This window comes from Coregonus clupeaformis, unplaced genomic scaffold, assembly GCF_020615455.1.
Source record: "Coregonus clupeaformis isolate EN_2021a unplaced genomic scaffold, ASM2061545v1 scaf1028, whole genome shotgun sequence".
NCBI lineage: Eukaryota > Metazoa > Chordata > Actinopteri > Salmoniformes > Salmonidae > Coregonus > Coregonus clupeaformis.
Window position 1 is genome coordinate 22,355 of NW_025534482.1, and position 24,606 is coordinate 46,960.

The 24,606-nt window shown below is 46.2% G+C and overlaps 1 protein-coding gene across 1 annotated transcript in view; it reads right to left on the reverse strand.

The window, feature by feature from the left end:
- LOC121571992 (ryanodine receptor 2) overlaps positions 1-24,606 on the reverse strand; it is a gene marked incomplete at its 3' end in the record, with an annotated part of 179,646 nt that overhangs the window by 18,110 nt on the left and 136,930 nt on the right. The window contains exons 25-28 of the mRNA XM_045217362.1: positions 14,139-14,222; positions 10,809-10,983; positions 4,160-4,307; positions 1,230-1,438 (exon numbers count right to left, since the gene is read on the reverse strand). Coding sequence (XP_045073297.1) covers positions 1,230-1,438; positions 4,160-4,307; positions 10,809-10,983; positions 14,139-14,222 — 616 coding nt within the window. The remainder of the gene's footprint in view (positions 1-1,229; positions 1,439-4,159; positions 4,308-10,808; positions 10,984-14,138; positions 14,223-24,606) is intronic.

Here is a 24,606-nt window from a genome sequence, read left to right on the forward strand (position 1 = left end):
GTCTTCCCAGCCTGGTGCAGGTCTTCAATTTTGTTTCTGGTGTCCTTTGACAGCTCTTTGGTCTTGGCCATAGTGGAGTTTGGAGTGTGACTGTTTGAGGTTGTGGACAGGTGTCTTTTATACTGATAACAAGTTCAAACAGGTGCCATTAATACAGGTAACGAGTGGAGGACAGAGGAGCCTCTTAAAGAAGAAGTTACAGGTCTGTGAGAGCCAGAAATCTTGCTTGTTTGTAGGTGACCAAATACTTATTTTCCACCATAATTTGCAAATAAATTCATTAAAAATCCTACAATGTGATTTTCTGGGAAGAAAATTCTCAATTTGTCTGTCATAGTTGACGTGTACCTATGATGAAAATTACAGACCTCTCTCATCTTTTTAAGTGGGAGAACTTGCACAATTGGTGGCTGACTAAATACTTTTTTCCCCACTGTATGTAGGCTTGAATACTTATTGACTCAAGTCATTTCAGCTTTTCATTTTTAATTAATTTGTAAGAAATTCTAAAAACATAATTCCACTTCTACATTATGGGGTATTGTGTGTAGGCCAGTGACACAAAATCTCAATTTAACCCATTTTAAATCAGGCTGTAACACAACAGAATGTGTTAAAAGTCAAGGGGTGTGAATCCTTTCTGAAGGCACTGTATATGTGTACAGTACATTTTATGTTTCTGTTTTCAATATATCACAAACTGTTTCTGCATATTGGTTATTGATTTGGACACATTAAAGCTGTGTTTTGACATTGGGCTATTTATCAACATGAAGCTGTGACATCATCATTTTCATCTTATGTTTTAGGAATATAAACTGAACCAATGGTATTGTCCTTAATCCGGTAAAAACTGCTGAATGAGTCCAAAAAACGTGCTGTGATTGATTTATTGTGATGATACACCTGAAATCCCCAAATCAGGTTTGCCATGCCTACTGAGAGAATAACAGCCTGAAGCATATCTATAACTGAACTAAACACCATATAGATTATCACGGAAACTAGGTATGAACAATTTCCTAGAAGTTGCCAACAGGAAATAGCAAAATTCTAGGAAGTCTAGGAAGGATGAAAGGCCTTCTGGGTAAATAAGGTACTCTGAAAGTACTGTGGACACATTTGAAAGTCTACAGGTTGTAGACTTCTTCTACATGTTGAAACATTTCCTTTAATAAACCTCAATTAACGATAATCAATAAAAATCAATCAATCACATTCTGACTCACCTTGAATCCGTCGAAGACGAAGGCGTGGTGGTCAGAGCCCAGCTCCTGGTCAGGTAGACAGCCGGGCCGTGCCCAGCCGACCCTCATCTCCCCCGACGTCAACACCTCAAACTCAAAGTACCACTTCCCAGCGTTCACACTGTACGTCTTCTCGGCTCGGAAGATACGGAACCGCTCAGCAGACATGCTACCGATGTCAGCTCTCGCTGCTGAAACAGGACCAGACAACATGTTTGGCTTAGAGGGGACCAGTGGTCTGCTCCTGTCTACCTCTGGGGGCACAGTCCAACTGGGTTGATCAACAACTGTAACAACTGAAGCTCTTTTTCTACGTGGTGACGGCTGCACCTTTCCTACTCCCAGTGTACTGTAATAACCTGTTGTAGGTTGTTTAATAAGTGTACTGTAATATCCTGTACTATACTCTGCCATTAATACACAACCTGTTGTAGGTGGTTTAATAAGTGTACTGTAATATCCTGTACTATACTCTGCCATTAATACACAACCTGTTGTAGGTTGTTTAATAAGTGTACTGTAATATCCTGTACTATACTCTGCCATTAATACACAACCTGTTGTAGGTTGTTTAATAAGTGTGATCATTTCTCAAAAACAGGTCCACCCTGAGTATCCCTCAACTAGAACGATGTGTCTTGAAGGGTACTAAAACAAGCCAGGGCAATCTCCACAGCTATCTCCACAGCTATCTCCACAGCTATCTCCACAGCTATCTCCACAGCTCTACAGTTCAGAGCAAAACCAATATTAAAATGATATTTGTCTGGGAGATAGCTGTGGAGATAGCTGTGGAGATAGCTGTGGAGATAACTGCTGTATGCTCCTGCAATAAAACACTAAATCCGAACATGCCATGAGGAAAAATAAATCTCCTTGTATAAAATATTGGGCGTCATAAAAGCCCCTTGAACAGACTAGTGGGTCAATTCGTCATTGGGGTTATATAAGAGACTCTGTGGGGTTTAATGTGCAGTTGGCGAGGGAGAGTAACGGGGTAGTGGTTTTAATCCAGGTCGCCGATGTGGAGGGAGGTGAGGGGTGTGTTCGGACTGAACCATGAAGGAGGTGAGGGGTGTGTTCGGACTGAACCATGAAGGAGGTGAGGGGTGTGTTCGGACTGAACCATGAAGGAGGTGAGGGGTGTGTTTGGACTGAATCAAATCAAATTTTATTTGTCACACGCGCCGAATACAACAGGTGTAGACCTTACAGTGAAATGCTTACTGACAAGCCCTTAACCAACAATGCAGTTTTAAGAAAAATAAGTGTTAAGTAAAAAATAGATTAAAAAATAAAATAATAATTAAAGAGCAGAAGTAAAATAAAATAACAGTAGGGAGGCTATATACAGGGGGTACCGGTGCAGAGTCAATGTGCGGGGGCACCGGTTAGTCAAGGTAATTGAGGTAATATGTACATGTGGGTAGAGTTAAAGTGACTATGCTTAGATAATAAACAGAGAGTAGCAGCAGCATAAAAGATGGGGGGGGTGCAAATAGTCTGGGTTGCCATTTGATTAGCTGTTCAGGAGTCTTATGGCTTGGGGGTAGAAGCTGTTAAGGAGCCTTTTGGACCTAGACTTGGCGCTCCGGTACCACTTGCCGTGCGGTAGCAGAGAGAACAGTCTATGACTAGGGGAGCTGGAGTCTTTGACAGTTTTATTTTTTGCTTGTAAGCAGGAATCAGGAGGGTAGAATTATGGTCAGATTGACCAAATGGAGGGCGAGGGAGAGTTTTGTATGAGTCTCTGTGTGTGGAGTAAAGGTGGTCTAGAGTTTTTTTCTTCCTCTGGTTGCACATTTAACATGCTGGTAGAAATTAGGTAGAACAGATTTAAGTTTCCCTGCATTAAAGTCTCCGGCCACTAGGAGTGCCGCCTCTGGATGAGCGTTTTCCTGTTTGCTTATGGCCTTATACAGCTCATTGAGTGCGGTCTTAATGCCAGCCTCGGTTTGTGGTGGTAAATAGACAGCTATGAAAAATATAGATGAAAACTCTCTTGGTAAATAGTGTGGTCTACAGTTTATCATGAGATACTCTACCTCAGGCGAGCGAAACCTCGAGACTTTCTTAATATTGGATTTCGTGCACCAGCTGTTGTTTACAAATATACACAGACCGCCACCCCTTGTCTTACCGGAGTCAGCCGTTCTATCCTGCCGATGCAGCGTATAGCCCGCAAGCTGTATGTTATCATGAAGGAGGTGAGGGGTGTGTGAGGTAGAGTTTGGACTGAACCATGAAGGAGGTGAGGGGTGTGCGAGGTAGAGTTTGGACTGAACCATGAAGGAGGTGAGGGGTGTGTGTGAGGTAGAGTTTGGACTGAACCATGAAGGAGGTGAGGGGTGTGTGAGGTAGAGTTTGGACTGAACCATGAAGGAGGTGAGGGGTGTGTGAGGTAGAGTTTGGACTGAACCATGAAGGAGGTGAGGGGTGTGCGAGGTAGAGTTTGGACTGAACCACGAAGGAGGTGAGGGGTGTGTGAGGTAGAGTTTGGACTGAACCATGAAGGAGGTGAGGGGGTGTGCGAGGTAGAGTTTGGACTGAACCACGAAGGAGGTGAGGGGTGTGCGAGGGTAGAGTTTGGACTGAACCATGAAGGAGGTGAGGGGTGTGTGTGAGGTAGAGTTTGGACTGAACCATGAAGGAGGTGAGGGGTGTGTGTGAGGTAGAGTTTGGACTGAACCACGAAGGAGGTGAGGGGTGTGTGTGAGGTAGAATTTGGACTGAACCACGAAGGAGGTGAGGGGGTGTGCGAGGTAGAGTTTGGACTGAACCATGAAGGAGGTGAGGGGTGTGTGTGAGGTAGAGTTTGGACTGAACCATGAAGGAGGTGAGGGGTGTGTGTGAGGTAGAGTTTGGACTGAACCACGAAGGAGGTGAGGGGTGTGTGTGTGTTTTGACTGTACCATGGTCCTGATCCGGAGCCTCCAGGTTGTATCCGTACCCCAGCAGGGTGCGGACAGCCTCCCTCAGACTGTCCTTGTTGGACTTCTTGGTCCTCTCGTCCAGCAGAGTGTACGGAACCAAGCGGGGGTTCCTACGATTCTTCACATCCTTCACAAGGAAGGGGGAGATAGTTAGGACTTCATTAACACACTGAACTAAAGAAGAGGAGATAGGACTTCATTAACACACTGAACTAAAGAAGAGGAGATAGGACTTCATTAAACACACTGAACTAAAGAAGAGGAGATAGGACTTCATTAACACACTGAACTAAAGAAGAGGAGATAGGACTTCATTAACACACTGAACTAAAGAAGAGGAGATAGGACTTCATTAACACACTGAACTAAAGAAGAGGAGATAGGACTTCATTAACACACTGAACTAAAGAAGAGGAGATAGGACTTCATTAACACACTGAACTAAAGAAGAGGAGATAGGACTTCATTAAACACACTGAACTAAAGAAGAGGAGATTGGACTTCATAAACACCAATGGCACGTTGCTGATTTTGTACGTTTGCCCACTGACAAAGACATGATTAGTCTATAATTTTAATGGTAGGGTTATTTGAACAGTGAGAGACAGAATAACAACAAACAAATCCAGAAAAACGCATGTCAAAAATGTTATAAATTGATTTGCATTTTAATGAGGGAAATACGTATTTGACTCCTCTCAATCAGAAAGATTTCTAGCTCCCAGGTGTCTTTTATACAGGTAACGAGCTGAGATTAGGAGCACACTCTTAAAGGGAGTGCTCCTAATCTCAGCTTGTTACCTGTATAAAAGACACCTGTCCACAGAAGCAATCAATCAATCAGATTCCAAACTCTCCACCATGGCCAAGACCAAAGAGCTCTCCAAGGATGTCAGGGACAAGATTGTCGACCTACACAAGGCTGGAATGGGCTACAAGACCATCGCCAAGCAGCTTGGTGAGAAGGTGACAACAGTTGGTGCGAATATTCGCAAATGAAAGAAACACAAAAGATCTGTCAATCTCCCTCGGCCTGGGGCTCCATGCAAGATCTCACCTCGTGGAGTTGCAATGATCATGAGAACGGTGAGGAATCAGCCCAGAACTACACGGGAGGATCTTGTCAATGATCTCAAGGCAGCTGGGACCATAGTCACCAAGAAAACAATCGGTAACACACTACGCCGTGAAGGACTGAAATCCTGCATCGCCCGCAAGGTCCCCCTGCTCAAGAAAGCACATATACATGCCCGTCTGAAGTTTGCCAATGAACATCTGAATGATTCAGAGGAGAACTGGGTGAAAGTGTTGTGGTCAGATGAGACCAAAATCGAGCTCTTTGGCATCAACTCAACTCGCCGTGTTTGGAGGAGGAGGAATGCTGCCTATGACCCCAAGAACACCATCCCCACCGTCAAACATGGAGGTGGAAACATTATGCTTTGGGGGGGGGGGGGTTTCTGCTAAGGGGACAGGACAACTACACCGCATCAAAGGGACGATGGATGGCGCCATGTACCGTCAAATCTAGGGTGAGAACCTCCTTCCCTCAGCCAGGGCATTGAAAATGGGTCGTGGATGGGTGTCCCAGGATGACAATGACCCAAAACACACGGCCAAGGAAACAAAGGAGTGGCTCAAGAAGAAGCACATTAAGGTCCTGGAGTGGCCTAGCCAGTCTCCAGACCTTAATCCCATAGAAAATGTGGAGGGAGCTGAAGGTTCGAGTTGCCAAACGTCAGGCTCGAAACCTTAATGACTTGGAGAAGATCTGCAAAGAGGAGTGGGACAAAATCCCTCCTGAGATGTGTGCAAACCTGGTGGCCAACTACAAGAAACGTCTGACCTCTGTGAAGTCATGTTTTGCAGAGGGGTCAAATACTTATTTCCCTCATTAAAATGCAAATCAATTTATAACATTTTTGACATGCGTTTTTCTGGATGTTTTTGTTGTTATTCTGTCTCTCACTGTTCAAGTAAACCTACCATTACAATTATAGACTGATCATGTCTTTGTCAGTGGGCAAACGTACAAAATCAGCAGGGGATCAAATACTTTTTCCCTCACTGTATGTTAGCACAGCTGAAAACTGTTGCGCTGATTAAAGAAGCAATAAAACTGGCCTTCTTGAGACTAGTTGAGTATCTGAAGCATCAGCAATTGTGGGTTCGATTACAGGCTCAAAATGGCCAGAAACAAATAACTTTCTTCTGAAACTCGTCAGTCTATTCTTGTTCTGAGAAATTAAGGTTATTCCATACGAGAAATTGTCAAGAAACTGAAGATCTCGTACAACGCTGTGTACTACTCCCTTCACAGAACAGCACAAACTGGCTCTAACCAGAACAGAAAGAGGAGTGGGAGGCCCCGGTGCACAACTGAGCAAGAGGACAAATACATTAGAGTGTCTAGTTTGAGAAACAGACGCCTCACAGGTCCTCAACTGGCAGCTTCATTGAATAGTACCCGCAAAACACCAATCTCAACGTCAACAGTGAAGAGGTGACTACGGGATGCTGACCTTCTAGGCAGAGTTGCAAAGAAAGACTGGCCAATAAAAATACAATATTAAGATGGGAAGTCTGAGATATGGCTTTTTCTTTGCAACTCTGCCTAGAAGGTCAGCATCCCGGAGTCGCCTCTTCACTGTTGACGCCACCGATGGACAGTACCATAAAATATGTTCTATTGATTCTGTTTCCTCGTGGCAGAGTCTGCACAAGTCTGACTGTTCAATGCCACATATATTGAGCATTTTTTAAAATAATAATAATAATAATAATATGCCATTTAGCAGAGGCTTTTATCCAAAGCGACTTACAGTCATGCGTGCATAAATTTTTTGTGTATGGGTGGTCCTGGGGATCGAAGCGTTACAAGCGCCATGCTCTACCAGCTGAGCCAAAGAGTAGCTACTTGCTACTTTTTGTAGCAAGTATTTTATATAATGGCTTAAATTGAAACAAACAGATTGTGGTTTTATATGTCAGTTCATAGACCCGATGACAAGGTATTGAGACATCAGAAACCTGTTCCCAACGGACTTGAATTTTACACGGTATTGCTGTCAAACCTTTTGACTAAGTGAAACTGATAAATTTTTTGATTTATACAAATCATTTAAGCCATTTATGATTTTTACTGGGTGGCAGACAGACTAATTATTTCTTCTTTAAGTAATTGTCTCTTCCAATTTTGTGGCCGAGCTGCGATGAGTTGGTTATCATTTTGTATTGAGCATACACCTCCATACACCTCCGTACACCTCCGTACACCTCCGTACACACCTCCGTACACACCTCCGTACACCTCCGTACACCTCCATACACCTCCATACACCTCCGCACACCTCCGCACACCTCCGCACACCTCCACACACCTCCACACACCTCCGCACACCTCCACACACCTCCACACCTCCACACACCTCCACACACCTCCACACACCTCCACACACCTCCACACACCTCCATACACCTCCACACACCTCCACACACCTCCACACACCTCCACACACCTCCACACACCTCCACACACCTCCACACACCTCCACACACCTCCACACACCTCCATACACCTCCATACACCTCCATACACCTCCATCACACCTCCATACACCTCCATCCACCTCCATACACCTCCATACACCTCCATACACCTCCATACACCTCCACACACCTCCACACACCTCCACACACCTCCACACACCTCCACACACCTCCATACACCTCCATACACCTCCATACACCTCCATACACCTCCACACACCTCCACACACCTCCATACACCTCCACACACCTCCACACACCTCCACACACCTCCATACACCTCCACACACCTCCACACACCTCCACACACCTCCATACACCTCCATACACCTCCATACACCTCCACACACCTCCACACACCTCCCACACACCTCCATACACCTCCACAACACCTCCATACACCTCCATACACCTCCACACACCTCCACACACCTCCACACACCTCCACACACCTCCACACACCTCCATACACCTCCATACACCTCCATACACCTCCACACACCTCCACACACCTCCACACACCTCCACACACCTCCACACACCTCCATACACCTCCACACACCTCCATACACCTCCATACACCTCCATACACCTCCATACACCTCCACACACCTCCACACACCTCCACACACCTCCAACACCTCCCACACACCTCCATACACCTCCACACACCTCCATACACCTCCATACACCTCCACACACCTCCACACACCTCCACACACCTCCATACACCTCCACACACCTCCATACACCTCCATACACCTCCACACACCTCCACACACCTCCATACACCTCCATACACCTCCATACACCTCCACACACCTCCACACACCTCCACACACCTCCACACACCTCCATACACCTCCATACACCTCCACACACCTCCATACACCTCCACACACCTCCATACACCTCCACACACCTCCATACACCTCCATACACCTCCATACACCTCCATACACCTCCATACACCTCCATACACCTCCATACACCTCCATACACCTCCATACACCTCCATACACCTCCATACACCTCCATACACCTCCATACACCTCCATACACCTCCACACCTCCACACCTCCATACACCTCCATACACCTCCATACACCTCCATACACCTCCATACACCTCCATACACCTCCATACACCTCCATACACCTCCATACACCTCCATACACCTCCACACACCTCCACACACCTCCATACACCTCCATACACCTCCATACACCTCCATACACCTCCATACACCTCCATACACCTCCATACACCTCCATACACCTCCATACACTGTTGTTGGTTGTTTGTGTGACAATTTTACCGTTCTTGTTTACGATGGCCTTCATAAATATTATACCCTTTTTGTACATTTCGGTACAACGGAGGCTTTAGGAGAGAGGTTTAATGTCTTATATGTAATAATTTTAACCCTCCAAACTCATGTTGGTTATATAAATATGCTCGTTTAACTCTATCTGGTTTGCCATTCCAAATAAAGTGAAATATTTGTTTCTCACATTATTTGAAAAAGGATTCTCCTGGAGTCGGTAGAGCCATAAATAAATATGTAAACTGCGATATCACTCGAGAATGAATCAGAGTAACCTTCCCATAAATGGATAGGTGTGTCCCTCAGTTTCTAGGTTCTATCTGTTTTGCTGAGTTTTCGATCAAAGTTTGTTGCAAGATCGCTCAACTTTTCCGGGATATGTACACCAAGCACATCGACTTCACCATCCGCCCATTTAAATCGGGAGACCACATGGCAATTTAAAGATTGTGTCTTTTAGAGACCCAATCAGTAATATAGTACACTTACCATAGTTGGGTTTTAGTCCAGAGAAACTGGAGAAATTATCCAGGCCCTCAATGAGGCCCTTCAAGGTTGAAGATTGAGGACTCAAGAGAAAACTTGAATCATCTGCATACATTGATATTTTTAGCCCCTTAAATGTTATCATTTGATCTGATTTTTAAAGCTAACAATTGTGGCCATAATAATTAGTTATGGTGACAGAGAGCAACCTCTTGACAATTCAGTTCTCAGAGAAGTAACCGTTAACTTATTTTATTACATAAAGGATTGTTGTACATGACTTTTACCCATCTTATGAGAGATTCTCAAAATCTGCTATAAAGATTATACCTGGTTTCCCTGCATTCTCATAGTTTTCCATTATTTCCAGCAGTTCTCTAATGTTGTCTCCAATATATCTTCTTTTTAAGAATCCCATCTGATCGTGATGAATAATGTCCGGTAGGACCTTTTTAAATTCTATAAATACATTTAGCCAATATTTTCTGCGTCACAAAATGAGCCATTGGAGTGAGCGAGACAGCACAGCCAGACGTGGGATCCAGACTACACCACTGCCAGGGCTGCTGGGTCTAATTGTATACAGAGTCTGCAGTATAGTATGTAGTCTGTACTAAGATAAGGCTAACTTTAGCTGACAGGCAGAGCAGGAAAACTCTCATCTCCCAGTGGTGATAAATAGTTCTAGTTACAGCTGCACCTCTGTAGTGGACTCATTAAAGGTGTAGTGGGTCTTACATGTTTCATGGGGGGGGCTGTTGAGATGCTGCAGCAACCCTGGTCACCACCACGTTGCTGCAGTAACCCCGGTCACCACCACGCTGCTGCAGCAACCCCTGGTCACCACCACCCTGCTGCAGCAACCCCTGGTCACCACCACTCTGCTGCAGCAACCCTGGTCACCACCACGCTGCTGCAGCAACCCTGGTCACCATCACCCTGCTGCAGCAACCCTGGTCACCACCACCCTGCTGCAGCAACCCTGGTCACCACCACGCTGCTGCAGCAACCCCTGGTCACCACCACGCTGCTGCAGCAACCCCTGGTCACCACCACCCTGTTGCAGCAACCCCTGGTCACCACCACTCTGCTGCAACCACCCTGCTGCAGCAACCCCTGGTCACCACCACCCTGCTGCAGCAACCCCTGGTCACCACCACCCTGCTGCAGCAACCCCTGGTCACCACCACGCTGCTGCAGCAACCCCTGGTCACCACCACCCTGCTGCAGCAACCCCTGGTCACCACCACAGCTAAACACACACACCTTTGGGTGACACACCTGCTGGATGCCGTAGGTCCAGCCCTGGCGTATGCGGTCCCTGGCCCACACATTGTGAGCGTTCTCCGCCAGCTTGTCCACCATGGCCTCCTGGGTAGAGGCCAGCTTGATGTGGCCCAGGTCCATAGGAGCAGGCTTGTAGCCACTAGACAGCTCATAACTGGACCAGAGAGGATGCACACATAGAGAGACAAAACATTAGTCTAGGGAGACGCTGTTGGATGGAAGAAAAACAGTTTGGCATGAGAATGACATAAGGACTAGGTTAAAACAGACACCCATCTGGTAAAGGTTAAAACAGACACCCATCTGGTAAAGGACTAGGTTAAAACAGACACCCATCTGGTAAAGGACTAGGTTAAAACAGACACCCATCTGGTAAAGGACTAGGTTAAAACAGACACCCATCTGGTAAAGGACTAGGTTAAAACAGACACCCATCTGGTAAAGGACTAGGTTAAAACAGACACCCATCTGGTAAAGGACTAGGTTAAAACAGACACCCATCTGGTAAAGGACAAGGTTAAAACAGACACCCATCTGGTAAAGGACTAGGTTAAAACAGACAACCATCTGGTAAAGGACTAGGTTAAAACAGACACCCATCTGGTAAAGGACTAGGTTAAAACAGACACCCATCTGGTAAAGGACTAGGTTAAAACAGACACCCATCTGGTAAATGACTAGACTAAAACAGACACCCATCTGGTAAAGGACGAGGTTAAAACAGACACCCGTCTGGTAAAGGACTAGGTTAAAACAGACACCCATCTGGTAAAGGACTAGGTTAAAACAGACACCCATCTGGTAAAGGTTAAAACAGACACCCATCTGGTAAATGACTAGGTTAAAACAGACACCCATCTGGTAAAGGACTAGGTTAAAACAGACACCCATCTGGTAAAGGACTAGGTTAAAACAGACACCCATCTGGTAAAGGACTAGGTTAAAGCAGACATCCATCTGGTAAAGAACTAGGTTAAAACAGACACCCATCTGGTAAAGGACTAGGTTAAAACAGACACCCATCTGGTAAAGGACTAGGTTAAAACAGATATCCATCTGGTAAATGACTAGTTTAAAACAGACACCCATCTGGTAAAGGACTAGTTTAAAACAGATACCCATCTGGTAAAGGACTAGGTTAAAACAGACATCCATCTGGTAAAGGACTAGGTTAAAACAGACACCCATCTGGTAAAGGACTAGGTTAAAACAGACACACATCTGGTAAAGGACTAGGTTAAAACATACACCCATCTGGTAAAGGACTAGGTTAAAACAGACACCCATCTGGTAAAGGACTAGGTTAAAACAGACACCCATCTGGTAAAGGTTAAAACAAACACCCATCTGGTAAAGGACTAGGTTAAAACAGACACCCATCTGGTAAAGGACTAGGTTAAAACAGACACCCATCTGGTAAAGGACTAGGTTAAAACATACACCCATCTGGTAAAGGACTAGGTTAAAACAGACACCCATCTGGTAAAGGACTAGGTTAAAACAGACACCCATCTGGTAAAGGACTAGGTTAAAACAAACACCCATCTGGTAAAGGACTAGGTTAAAACAGACACCCATCTGGTAAAGGTTAAAACAGACACTCATCTGGTAAAGGACAAGGTTAAAACAGACACCCATCTGGTAAAGGACTAGGTTAAAACAGACACCCATCTGGTAAAGGACTAGGTTAAAACATACACCCATTTGGTAAAGGACTAGGTTAAAACAGACACCCATCTGGTAAAGGACTAGGTTAAAACATACACCCATCTGGTAAAGGACTAGGTTAAAACATACACCCATCTGGTAAAGGACTAGGGTTAAAACAGACACCCATCTGGTAAAGGACTAGGTTAAAACAGACACCCATCTGGTAAAGGACTAGGTTAAAACAGACAACCATCTGGTAAAGGACTAGGTTAAAACAGACACCCATCTGGTAAAGGACTAGGTTAAAACAGACACCCATCTGGTAAATGACTAGGTTAAAACAGACACCCATCTGGTAAATGACTAGACTAAAACAGACACCCATCTGGTAAAGGACGAGGTTAAAACAGACACCCATCTGGTAAAGGACTAGGTTAAAACAGACACCCATCTGGTAAAGGACTAGGTTAAAACAGACACCCATCTGGTAAAGGTTAAAACAGACACCCATCTGGTAAAGGACTAGGTTAAAACAGACACCCATCTGGTAAATGACTAGGTTAAAACAGACACCCATCTGGTAAAGGACTAGGTTAAAACAAACATCCATCTGGTAAAGAACTAGGTTAAAACAGACACCCATCTGGTAAAGGACTAGGTTAAAACAGACACCCATCTGGTAAAGGACTAGGTTAAAACAGACATCCATCTGGTAAAGGACTAGTTTAAAACAGACACCCATCTGGTAAAGGACTAGTTTAAAACAGACACACATCTGGTAAAGGACTAGGTTAAAACAGACATCCATCTGGTAAAGGACTAGGTTAAAACAGACACCCATCTGGTAAAGGACTAGGTTAAAACAGACACCCATCTGGTAAAGGACTAGGTTAAAACATACACCCATCTGGTAAAGGACTAGGTTAAAACAGACACCCATCTGGTAAAGGACTAGGTTAAAACAGACACCCATCTGGTAAAGGTTAAAACAGACACCCATCTGGTAAAGGACTAGGTTAAAACAGACACCCATCTGGTAAAGGACTAGGTTAAAACAGACACCCATCTGGTAAAGGACTAGGTTAAAACAGACACCCATCTGGTAAAGGACTAGGGTTAAAACAGACATCCATCTGGTAAAAGACTAGGTTAAAACAGACACCCATCTCAGTAAATGACTAGGTTAAAACAGACACCCATCTGGTAAAAGACTAGGTTAAAACAGACACCCATCTGGTAAAGGACTAGGTTAAAACAGACACCCATCTGGTAAAGGACTAGGTTAAAACAGACACCCATCTGGTAAAGGACTAGGTTAAAACAGACACCCATCTGGTAAAGGACTAGGTTAAAACAGACACCCATCTGGTAAAAGACTAGGTTAAAACAGACACCCATCTGGTAAAGGACTAGGTTAAAACAGAAAAAGAGCTGGTAAGGCACAAGCTAAGGCAAAATATGCACGTAAACTGAAATGTGTACCAGTACATCCAACACACTAGCAGTCATTGCACAGTTATTGACATTGCACTTGGAGGAGGTAGACAGCTATGAGCAGAGATGGCAATCTTAGCTACTAGGAGCAGAGTCTGGAGAACATACAGTAGGTACTAACTGTTGTGTAATAAGATGGTACAGAATGTGAGGAAAGTGACTCACGTGGCGGAGAGCTTGAGGTTCTTCACATTCTCCACAGCATGCTCATCAGCCAGCCCCACGTGGCAACCCAGGGCCAAGAGAGTCCTTCAGACCAATCAGAAAGGAGAAGCATTGTCAGGTTCACTAAGAGAGGGTCTGAGTAACTCCACACTAATCACAGAGTAGGAAGAGCATAGCTCTCACTTTGGAGGTGTCTCCACTGAGTCTTGAAAATATGAGGGACGATCATTAATCAACATGAATATTCGATGGAGGAAGCTGAGGTGAGGAATCGGTCATTATTGGTCAATTATTCATTTCGATACGCGCTCTCCGAAGCCAGGTAGTCTCAACGTATCAACCCCTCAGGGGACCCCCGACACTGAAGATAGTACGCGCCAAAGAATGGGCAGTGACGTCTAGCCGGTAGAACCTCGTAACAGTACGAGGGGACGCCCAACAAGCCGCATCGTAAAATCTCCTGCAAGGAGATGCCCTTAAACAGAGCCCAAGAAGCAGCCATACCTCTGGTGGAGTGAGCCCTCAGGTCTTCCGCAGGATGGAACCCCTTGCTATTATAGGTCAATATAATAGATTCCACAATCCAATGTGATAACCGTTGACGAGAGAGGGGGGCCTCCTGTTGCAGGGAGGCGTCCAGGACACAAATAGTTGGACGCTATTGCGCAAAGCTCTCGTTCTATCAAAGTATTTGTGCCAACGCACGTAGCCACTCCTCTTTTGCGGACGCAAGGGCAACCAGTAAAGCATTCTTAAAGGACAGATATTTCATCTCCCTGCTCTCCAGCGGCTCAAAGTGCTTCTGAGAAACTGAAGCACAATAGACAAATCCCATGACAGGGCTAAAGGCTAAAGGCTAGGGACCTGGATGTGAAAACCAGCGTGTTACTGTCAGAGCCTATATGACAGGGCTAAAGGCTAAAAGCTAAAGGCTAAAGGCTAAAGGCTAGGGAACTGGATGTGAAAACCAGCGTGTTACTGCCAGAGCCTATATGACAGGGCTAAAGGCTAAAGGCTAAAGGCTAAAGGCTAGGGACCTGGATGTGAAAACCAGCGTGTTACTGCCAGAGCCTATATGACAGGGCTAAATGCTAAAGGCTAAAGGCTAAAGGCTAAAGGCTAAAGGCTAGGGACCTGGATGTGAAAACCAGCGTGTTACTGCCAGAGCCTATATGACAAGGCTAAAGGCTAAAGGCTAGGGACCTGGATGTGAAAACCAGCGTGTTACTGCCGGAGCCTATATGACAGGGCTAAAGGCTAAAGGCTAAAGGCTAGGGACCTGGATGTGAAAACCAGCGTGTTACTGCCAGAGCCTATATGACAGGGCTAAAGGCTAAAGGCTAAAGGCTAAAGGCTAGGGACCTGGATGTGAAAACCAGCGTGTTACTGTCGGAGCCTATATGACAGGCCGAGATAGCAGCTACAGTGGGGAAAAAAGTATTTAGTCAGCCACCAATTGTGCAAGTTCTCCCACTTAAAAAGATGAGAGAGGCCTGTAATTTTCATCATAGGTACACGTCAACTATGACAGACAAAATGAGGAAAAAAAATCCAGAAAATCATATTGTATGATTTTTTATGAATTTATTTGCAAATTATGGTGGAAAATAAGTGGGAGAAATTTTAAGTGGGAGAACTTGCACAATTGGTGGCTGACTAAATACTTTTTTTCCCCACTGTAGATATACTTCTTCTCACACTGATCTCTGCTAACCAGAGCTTGCCTGGCCATCAAAGGGCTGATGAAGGATGGCCTTCTTCTCACACTCTGACTAGACTGGGGAGTATGAGGCTTAGAAGAGGAGAACTGTTTCACCATTTGGGGATAAGACCGCTCCGACGTTTAGTACGCCCGGGACATGAGTCGTGTGTAGTGACAGTAGGTGTACTCTGCTCCACAGCATAATCCTGGTGGATAGTCTGTAAGCGCAGGGAGTGAGGGCCACCGCAGTCGTTTTGTCCGTTCTGATCAAAACGTGACAATTTCAAAGGGGAGGGTAGAAAGTGTTTCAGTGAACAAAACACTGTCAGCAATGCTGAGTTGCGAATGCGGCGACAGCGAGGTATTCTTAGGCTGTGCCCTGAAAAGCAAACCTTACAGACCTCCTGTGTGCTGGCAGAATGCTTATGTGAAAATAAGCATCCTGCAGGTTGGCTGATATGAACCAGAGAGTAGAGAGTAACCATATGACGAATAGAGTGAGACAGCACGTAGAGAGTAAACATATGGAACGTATCAGATAGCTGTAAAGGACCCATAGGTCCAGAAAGGGGGGGGGGAACCAGGAAGTACCAGGAGTAGAAGCCGCGATGGCTCTCTGCCGCTGGTATCGCCCTGATAGCCCCTTTGATTAATAGAGAGGAGATTTCCTGCTCTAGTATGCATGTCGAGTCGCCAGTCGACTGATTCCAGAACTCAGTTGAGAACGAGCAGTCTGTACCCCTTTGTAAGTGTGGACAAGACCCAGGGCTGGACTGCGCATGCGCGCCAGTTCCCTGCTCTTGCGGCCACAGGTTGGTTGACTCTCGCTCACCAGTGTTGGGCGGAGGTCAAGCCACTGTCACCCTTCCTACGTCCCTAAATCATGGAAGAAAGGCCTGCTAGCCCAGTAGCGCCTTGATAGGTGTGAGCTAGTTTATTAGGTGCCTTGCTGCTAATGGCTAGCTGGGGGTGGGCACTGTGTATAAACGCTATAGCCATGGTGGGTTAGCGTAGGCATTAGCTAGCTAGCAACCAGCATGTGGGCTAATGGTTGTTATAGCTAGCAATGCTTATGCTACCGTATGTGCAGATAGGGAACTCGTTCTGAGTTAGCTAGCAACGCTTATGTGGATAGCTTGCTTTCTAGCGAACTATCCAGGTTAGCTTGTGACCTGCAGCATGGGCTAACCAAGTCTCCGTAGCTAGCTGTGTGACGCTAGCTACCACAGGAGATGAAGCATGTAGCAAGTTAGCACAGTGATACCCGGAGGAAAGCTAATCCTTTAACAGTTTGAACGTAGCTAGCGTTCGCCTCGGTTAGTCTTGCGACAAACAAAAGCGCGGCTCTCGACTGATAAGCAGTGAAGCTAGGACAATCGGTTGAGCTAAACAAGAGCGCGAGCTAGTAATTCTATCCTTCCAGGTAGAAAAGCTAGTCGGTAGAATAGCTAGCCTTGTGGCGTAAGAATTACTGCAGTATAACTCTGCTTCTGAAATATAGAATAGGACCCTGCGTTACAACAGTATGACTCTACCTCTGGAACACATAGCTCTGTCAGATTCATTCTACGTCTACACTGAGTGCACAAAACATTAGGAACACCTTCCCTAACATTGAGTTGCACTCCCTTTTGCACTCAGAACAGCCTCAATTCGTCGGGGGGCATGGACTCTACAAGGTGTCGAAAGCGTTGCACAGGGATGCTGGCCCATGTTGACTCCCAATGCTTCCCACAGTTGTGTCAAGTTGGCTGGATGTCCTTTGGGTGGTGGACCTTTCTTGATACACATGGGAAACTGTTGAGCGTGAAAAACCCAGCAGCGTTGCAGTTCTTGACACAAACCGGTGCGCCTGACACCTACAACCATACCCCGTTCAAAGGCACTTGAATCTTTTGTCTTACCCATTCACCCTTTAAATGGCACAAATACACAATCCATGTCTCAATTGTCTCAAGACTTAAACATTTAACCTGTCTCCTCCCCTTCATCTACACTGATTGAAGTGGATTTAATAGGTGACATCAATAAGGGATCATAGCTTTCACCTGGTCAGTCTACGTCATGGAAAGAGAAGGTGTTCCTAATGTTTTGTCCACTCAGTGTATAGTACTTGGTCTGCCTGTCTGATCTGTCTGATCATTCTCCATGAGAGTCCAGTATGAAATACAGTGTTTAATCAATGCTGTGAACACTACTGGAGACTTCAAATCAACCTTTTGCAAGAAGAACACCCTGGTGGTTCTGATCCAGTCCCTCCCTTCCTCAAGCTGTGTTCCAGATGTTACTCTATATAGTGCATTAGTTTGACCAGGGCCCATAGGGCTCTATTTAAAAGTAGTGCACCATATAGGGAACAGGTTGCCATTTAGCATGCACACTCTGTGTATCACACGCTCCATTATAATGCAGTAAGTTCAATTAAAATAAACGCTCTCCAGCCGTGTCTGTGTTCGCATCCCAAATGGGACCCTTTCCCGTACATAGTGCACTACTTTTGACCAAATTCCTACGGGGCCCTGGACAAAAGTAGTGCACTATATAGGGAATAGGGTTCCATTTGGAACACGCCTGTGACTGAGATTCAGGTCACGGAATTCATTTCTGCATTTAGATGGCACTCCGTCCTCCGTCCCCCTCTCTCTCTCTCTCTCTCTCTCTCTCTCTCTCTCTCTCTCTCTCTCTCTCTCTCTCTCTCTCTCTCTCTCTCTCTCTCTCTCTCTCTCTCTCTCTCTCTCTCTCTCTCTCTCTCTCTCTCTCTCTCTCTCTCTCTCTCTCTCTCTCTCTCTCTCTCTCTCTCTCTCTCTCTCTCTCTCTCTCTCTCTCTCTCTCTCTCTCTCTCTCTCTCTCTCTCTCTCTCTCTCCTCATGGAAATATGCGATTAATTAAAGCTAACTAAGTTGTCCCTACAGGTTTTTAAATTACTCCTGGATTGTACCCAGCAGGAACAGTATGTAGGGTGGTAACTAGGGATTGTACCCAACAGGAACAGTATGTAGGGTGGTAACTAGGGATTGTACCCAGCAGGAACAGTATGTAGGGTGGTAACTAGGGATTGTACCCAACAGGAACAGTATGTAGGGTGGTAACTAGGGATTGTACCCAACAGGAACAGTATGTAGGGTGGTAACTAGGGATTGTACCCAGCAGGAACAGTATGTAGGGTGGTAACTAGGGATTGTACCCAACAGGAACAGTATGTAGGGTGGTAACTAGGGATTGTACCCAACAGGAACAGTATGTAGGGTGGTAACTAGGGATTGTACCCAGCAGGAACAGTATGTAGGGTGGTAACTAGGGATTGTACCCAACAGGAACAGTATGTAGGGTGGTAACTAGGGATTGTACCCAACAGGAACAGTATGTAGGGTGGTAACTAGGGATTGTACCCAGCAGGAACAGTATGTAGGGTGGTAACTAGGGATTGTACCCAACAGGAACAGTATGTAGGGTGGTAACTAGGGATTGTACCCAGCAGGAACAGTATGTAGGGTGGTAACTAGGGATTGTACCCAACAGGAACAGTATGTAGGGTGGTAACTAGGGATTGTACCCAGCAGGAACAGTATGTAGGGTGGTAACTAGGGATTGTACCCAACAGGAACAGTATGTAGGATGGTAACTAGGGATTGTACCCAGCAGGAACAGTATGTAGGGTGGTAACTAGGGATTGTACCCAGCAGGAACAGTATGTAGGGGTGGTAACTAGGGATTGTACCCAACAGGAACAGTATGTAGGGTGGTAACTAGGGATTGTACCCAACAGGAACAGTATGTAGGGTGGTAACTAGGGATTGTACCCAGCAGGAACAGTATGTAGGGTGGTAACTAGGGATTGTACCCAACAGGAACAGTATGTAGGGTGGTAACTAGGGATTGTACCCAACAGGAACAGTATGTAGGGTGGTAACTAGGGATTGTACCCAGCAGGAACAGTATGTAGGGTGGTAACTAGGGATTGTACCCAGCAGGAACAGTATGTAGGGTGGTAACTAGGGATTGTACCCAACAGGAACAGTATGTAGGGTGGTAACTAGGGATTGTACCCAACAGGAACAGTATGTAGGGTGGTAACTAGGGATTGTACCCAGCAGGAACAGTATGTAGGGTGGTAACTAGGGATTGTACCCAGCAGGAACAGTATGTAGGGGTGGTAACTAGGGATTGTACCCAACAGGAACAGTATGTAGGGTGGTAACTAGGGATTGTACCCAACAGGAACAGTATGTAGGGTGGTAACTAGGGATTGTACCCAGCAGGAACAGTATGTAGGGTGGTAACTAGGGATTGTACCCAACAGGAACAGTATGTAGGGTGGTAACTAGGGATTGTACCCAGCAGGAACAGTATGTAGGGTGGTAACTAGGGATTGTACCCAACAGGAACAGTATGTAGGGTGGTAACTAGGGATTGTACCCAGCAGGAACAGTATGTAGGGTGGTAACTAGGGATTGTACCCAGCAGGAACAGTATGTAGGGTGGTAACTAGGGATTGTACCCAGCAGGAACAGTATGTAGGGTGGTAACTAGGGATTGTACCCAACAGGAACAGTATGTAGGGTGGTAACTAGGGATTGTACCCAGCAGGAACAGTATGCAGGGTGGTAACTAGGGATTGTACCCAACAGGAACAGTATGTAGGATGGTAACTAGGGATTGTACCCAGCAGGAACAGTATGTAGGGTGGTAACTAGGGATTGTACCCAGCAGGAACAGTATGTAGGGTGGTAACTAGGGATTGTACCCAGCAGGAACAGTATGCAGGGTGGTAACTAGGGATTGTACCCAGCAGGAACAGTATGTAGGGTGGTAACTAGGATTGTACCCAGCAGGAACAGTATGTAGGGTGGTAACTAGGGATTGTACCCAGCAGGAACAGTATGTAGGGTGGTAACTAGGGATTGTACCCAGCAGGAACAGTATGTAGGGTGGTAACTAGGGATTGTACCCAGCAGGAACAGTATGTAGGGTGGTAACTAGGGATTGTACCCAGCAGGAACAGTATGCAGGGTGGTAACTAGGGATTGTACCCAGCAGGAACAGTATGCAGGGTGGTAACTAGGGATTGTACCCAACAGGAACAGTATGTAGGGTGGTAACTAGGGATTGTACCCAGCAGGAACAGTATGTAGGATGGTAACTAGGGATTGTACCCAACAGGAACAGTATGTAGGGTGGTAACTAGGGATTGTACCCAACAGGAACAGTATGTAGGGTGGTAACTAGGGATTGTAACCAGCAGGAACAGTATGTAGGGTGGTAACTAGGGATTGTACCCAACAGGAACAGTATGTAGGGTGGTAACTAGGGATTGTACCCAACAGGAACAGTATGTAGGGTGGTAACTAGGGATTGTAACCAGCAGGAACAGTATGTAGGGTGGTAACTAGGGATTGTACCCAGCAGGAACAGTATGTAGGGTGGTAACTAGGGATTGTACCCAGCAGGAACAGTATGTAGGGTGGTAACTAGGGATTGTACCCAGCAGGAACAGTATGCAGGGTGGTAACTAGGGATTGTACCCAGCAGGAACAGTATGTAGGGTGGTAACTAGGGATTGTACCCAGCAGGAACAGTATGCAGGGTGGTAACTAGGGATTGTACCCAGCAGGAACAGTATGTAGTGTGGTAACTAGGGATTGTACCCAGCAGGAACAGTATGCAGGGTGGTAACTAGGGATTGTACCCAGCAGGAACAGTATGTAGGGTGGTAACTAGGGATTGTACCCAGCAGGAACAGTATGTAGGGTGGTAACTAGGGATTGTACCCAACAGGAACAGTATGTAGGGTGGTAACTAGGGATTGTACCCAGCAGGAACAGTATGCAGGGTGGTAACTAGGGATTGTACCCAGCAGGAACAGTATGCAGGGTGGTAACTAGGGATTGTACCCAGCAGGAACAGTATGCAGGGTGGTAACTAGGGATTGTACCCAGCAGGAACAGTATGCAGGGTGGTAACTAGGGATTGTACCCAGCAGGAACAGTATGTAGGGTGGTAACTAGGGATTGTACCCAACAGGAACAGTATGTAGGGTGGTAACTAGGGATTGTACCCAGCAGGAACAGTATGCAGGGTGGTAACTAGGGATTGTACCCAGCAGGAACAGTATGTAGGGTGGTAACTAGGGATTGTACCCAGCAGGAACAGTATGCAGGGTGGTAACTAGGGATTGTACCCAGCAGGAACAGTATGTAGGGTGGTAACTAGGGATTGTACCCAGCAGGAACAGTATGTAGGGTGGTAACTAGGGATTGTACCCAGCAGGAACAGTATGTAGGGTGGTAACTAGGGATTGTACCCAACAGGAACAGTATGTAGGGTGGTAACTAGGGATTGTACCCAGCAGGAACAGTATGTAGGGTGGTAACTAGGGATTGTACCCAGCAGGAACAGTATGCAGGGTGGTAACTAGGGATTGTACCCAGCAGGAACAGTATGCAGGGTGGTAACTAGGGATTGTACCCAGCAGGAACAGTATGTAGGGTGGTAACTAGGGGATTGTACCCAGCAGGAACAGTATGCAGGGTGGTAACTAGGGATTGTACCCAGCAGGAACAGTATGTAGGGTGGTAACTAGGGATTGTACCCAGCAGGAACAGTATGTAGGGTGGTAACTAGGGATTGTACCCAACAGGAACAGTATGCAGGGTGGTAACTAGGGATTGTACCCAGCAGGAACAGTATGTAGGGTGGTAACTAGGGATTGTACCCAACAGGAACAGTATGTAGGGTGGTAACTAGGGATTGTACCCAGCAGGAACAGTATGCAGGGTGGTAACTAGGGATTGTACCCAACAGGAACAGTATGTAGGGTGGTAACTAGGGATTGTACCCAACAGGAACAGTATGTAGGGTGGTAACTAGGGATTGTACCCAGCAGGAACAGTATGTAGGGTGGTAACTAGGGATTGTACCCAGCAGGAACAGTATGTAGGGTGGTAACTAGGGATTGTACCCAGCAGGAACAGTATGTAGGGTGGTAACTAGGGATTGTACCCAGCAGGAACAGTATGTAGGGTGGTAACTAGGGATTGTACCCAGCAGGAACAGTATGTAGGGTGGTAACTAGGGATTGTACCCAGCAGGAACAGTATGTAGGGTGGTAACTAGGATTGTACCCAGCAGGAACAGTATGTAGGGTGGTAACTAGGGATTGTACCCAGCAGGAACAGTATGTAGGGGTGGTAACTAGGGATTGTAACCAGCAGGAACAGTATGTAGGGTGGTAACTAGGGATTGTACCCAGCAGGAACAGTATGTAGGGTGGTAACTAGGGATTGTACCCAGCAGGAACAGTATGTAGGGTGGTAACTAGGGATTGTACCCAGCAGGAACAGTATGCAGGGTGGTAACTAGGGATTGTACCCAGCAGGAACAGTATGTAGGGTGGTAACTAGGGATTGTACCCAACAGGAACAGTATGCAGGGTGGTAACTAGGGATTGTACCCAGCAGGAACAGTATGTAGTGTGGTAACTAGGGATTGTACCCAGCAGGAACAGTATGCAGGGTGGTAACTAGGGATTGTACCCAGCAGGAACAGTATGTAGGGTGGTAACTAGGGATTGTACCCAGCAGGAACAGTATGTAGGGTGGTAACTAGGGATTGTACCCAACAGGAACAGTATGTAGGGTGGTAACTAGGGATTGTACCCAGCAGGAACAGTATGTAGGGTGGTAACTAGGGATTGTACCCAACAGGAACAGTATGTAGGGTGGTAACTAGGGATTGTACCCAGCAGGAACAGTATGCAGGGGTGGTAACTAGGGATTGTACCCAGCAGGAACAGTATGCAGGGTGGTAACTAGGGATTGTACCCAGCAGGAACAGTATGTAGGGTGGTAACTAGGGATTGTACCCAACAGGAACAGTATGTAGGGTGGTAACTAGGGATTGTACCCAGCAGGAACAGTATGTAGGGTGGTAACTAGGGATTGTACCCAGCAGGAACAGTATGTAGGGTGGTAACTAGGGATTGTACCCAGCAGGAACAGTATGCAGGGTGGTAACTAGGGATTGTACCCAGCAGGAACAGTATGTAGGGTGGTAACTAGGATTGTACCCAGCAGGAACAGTATGTAGGGTGGTAACTAGGGATTGTACCCAGCAGGAACAGTATGTAGGGTGGTAACTAGGGATTGTACCCAGCAGGAACAGTATGTAGGGTGGTAACTAGGGATTGTACCCAGCAGGAACAGTATGTAGGGTGGTAACTAGGGATTGTACCCAGCAGGAACAGTATGTAGGGTGGTAACTAGGGATTGTACCCAACAGGAACAGTATGTAGGGTGGTAACTAGGGATTGTACCCAACAGGAACAGTATGTAGGGTGGTAACTAGGGATTGTACCCAGCAGGAACAGTATGCAGGGTGGTAACTAGGGATTGTACCCAGCAGGAACAGTATGCAGGGTGGTAACTAGGGATTGTACCCAGCAGGAACAGTATGTAGGGTGGTAACTAGGGATTGTACCCAGCAGGAACAGTATGCAGGGTGGTAACTAGGGATTGTACCCAGCAGGAACAGTATGCAGGGTGGTAACTAGGGATTGTACCCAGCAGGAACAGTATGTAGGGTGGTAACTAGGGATTGTACCCAACAGGAACAGTATGTAGGGTGGTAACTAGGGATTGTACCCAGCAGGAACAGTATGCAGGGTGGTAACTAGGGATTGTACCCAACAGGAACAGTATGTAGGGTGGTAACTAGGGATTGTACCCAACAGGAACAGTATGTAGGGTGGTAACTAGGGATTGTACCCAG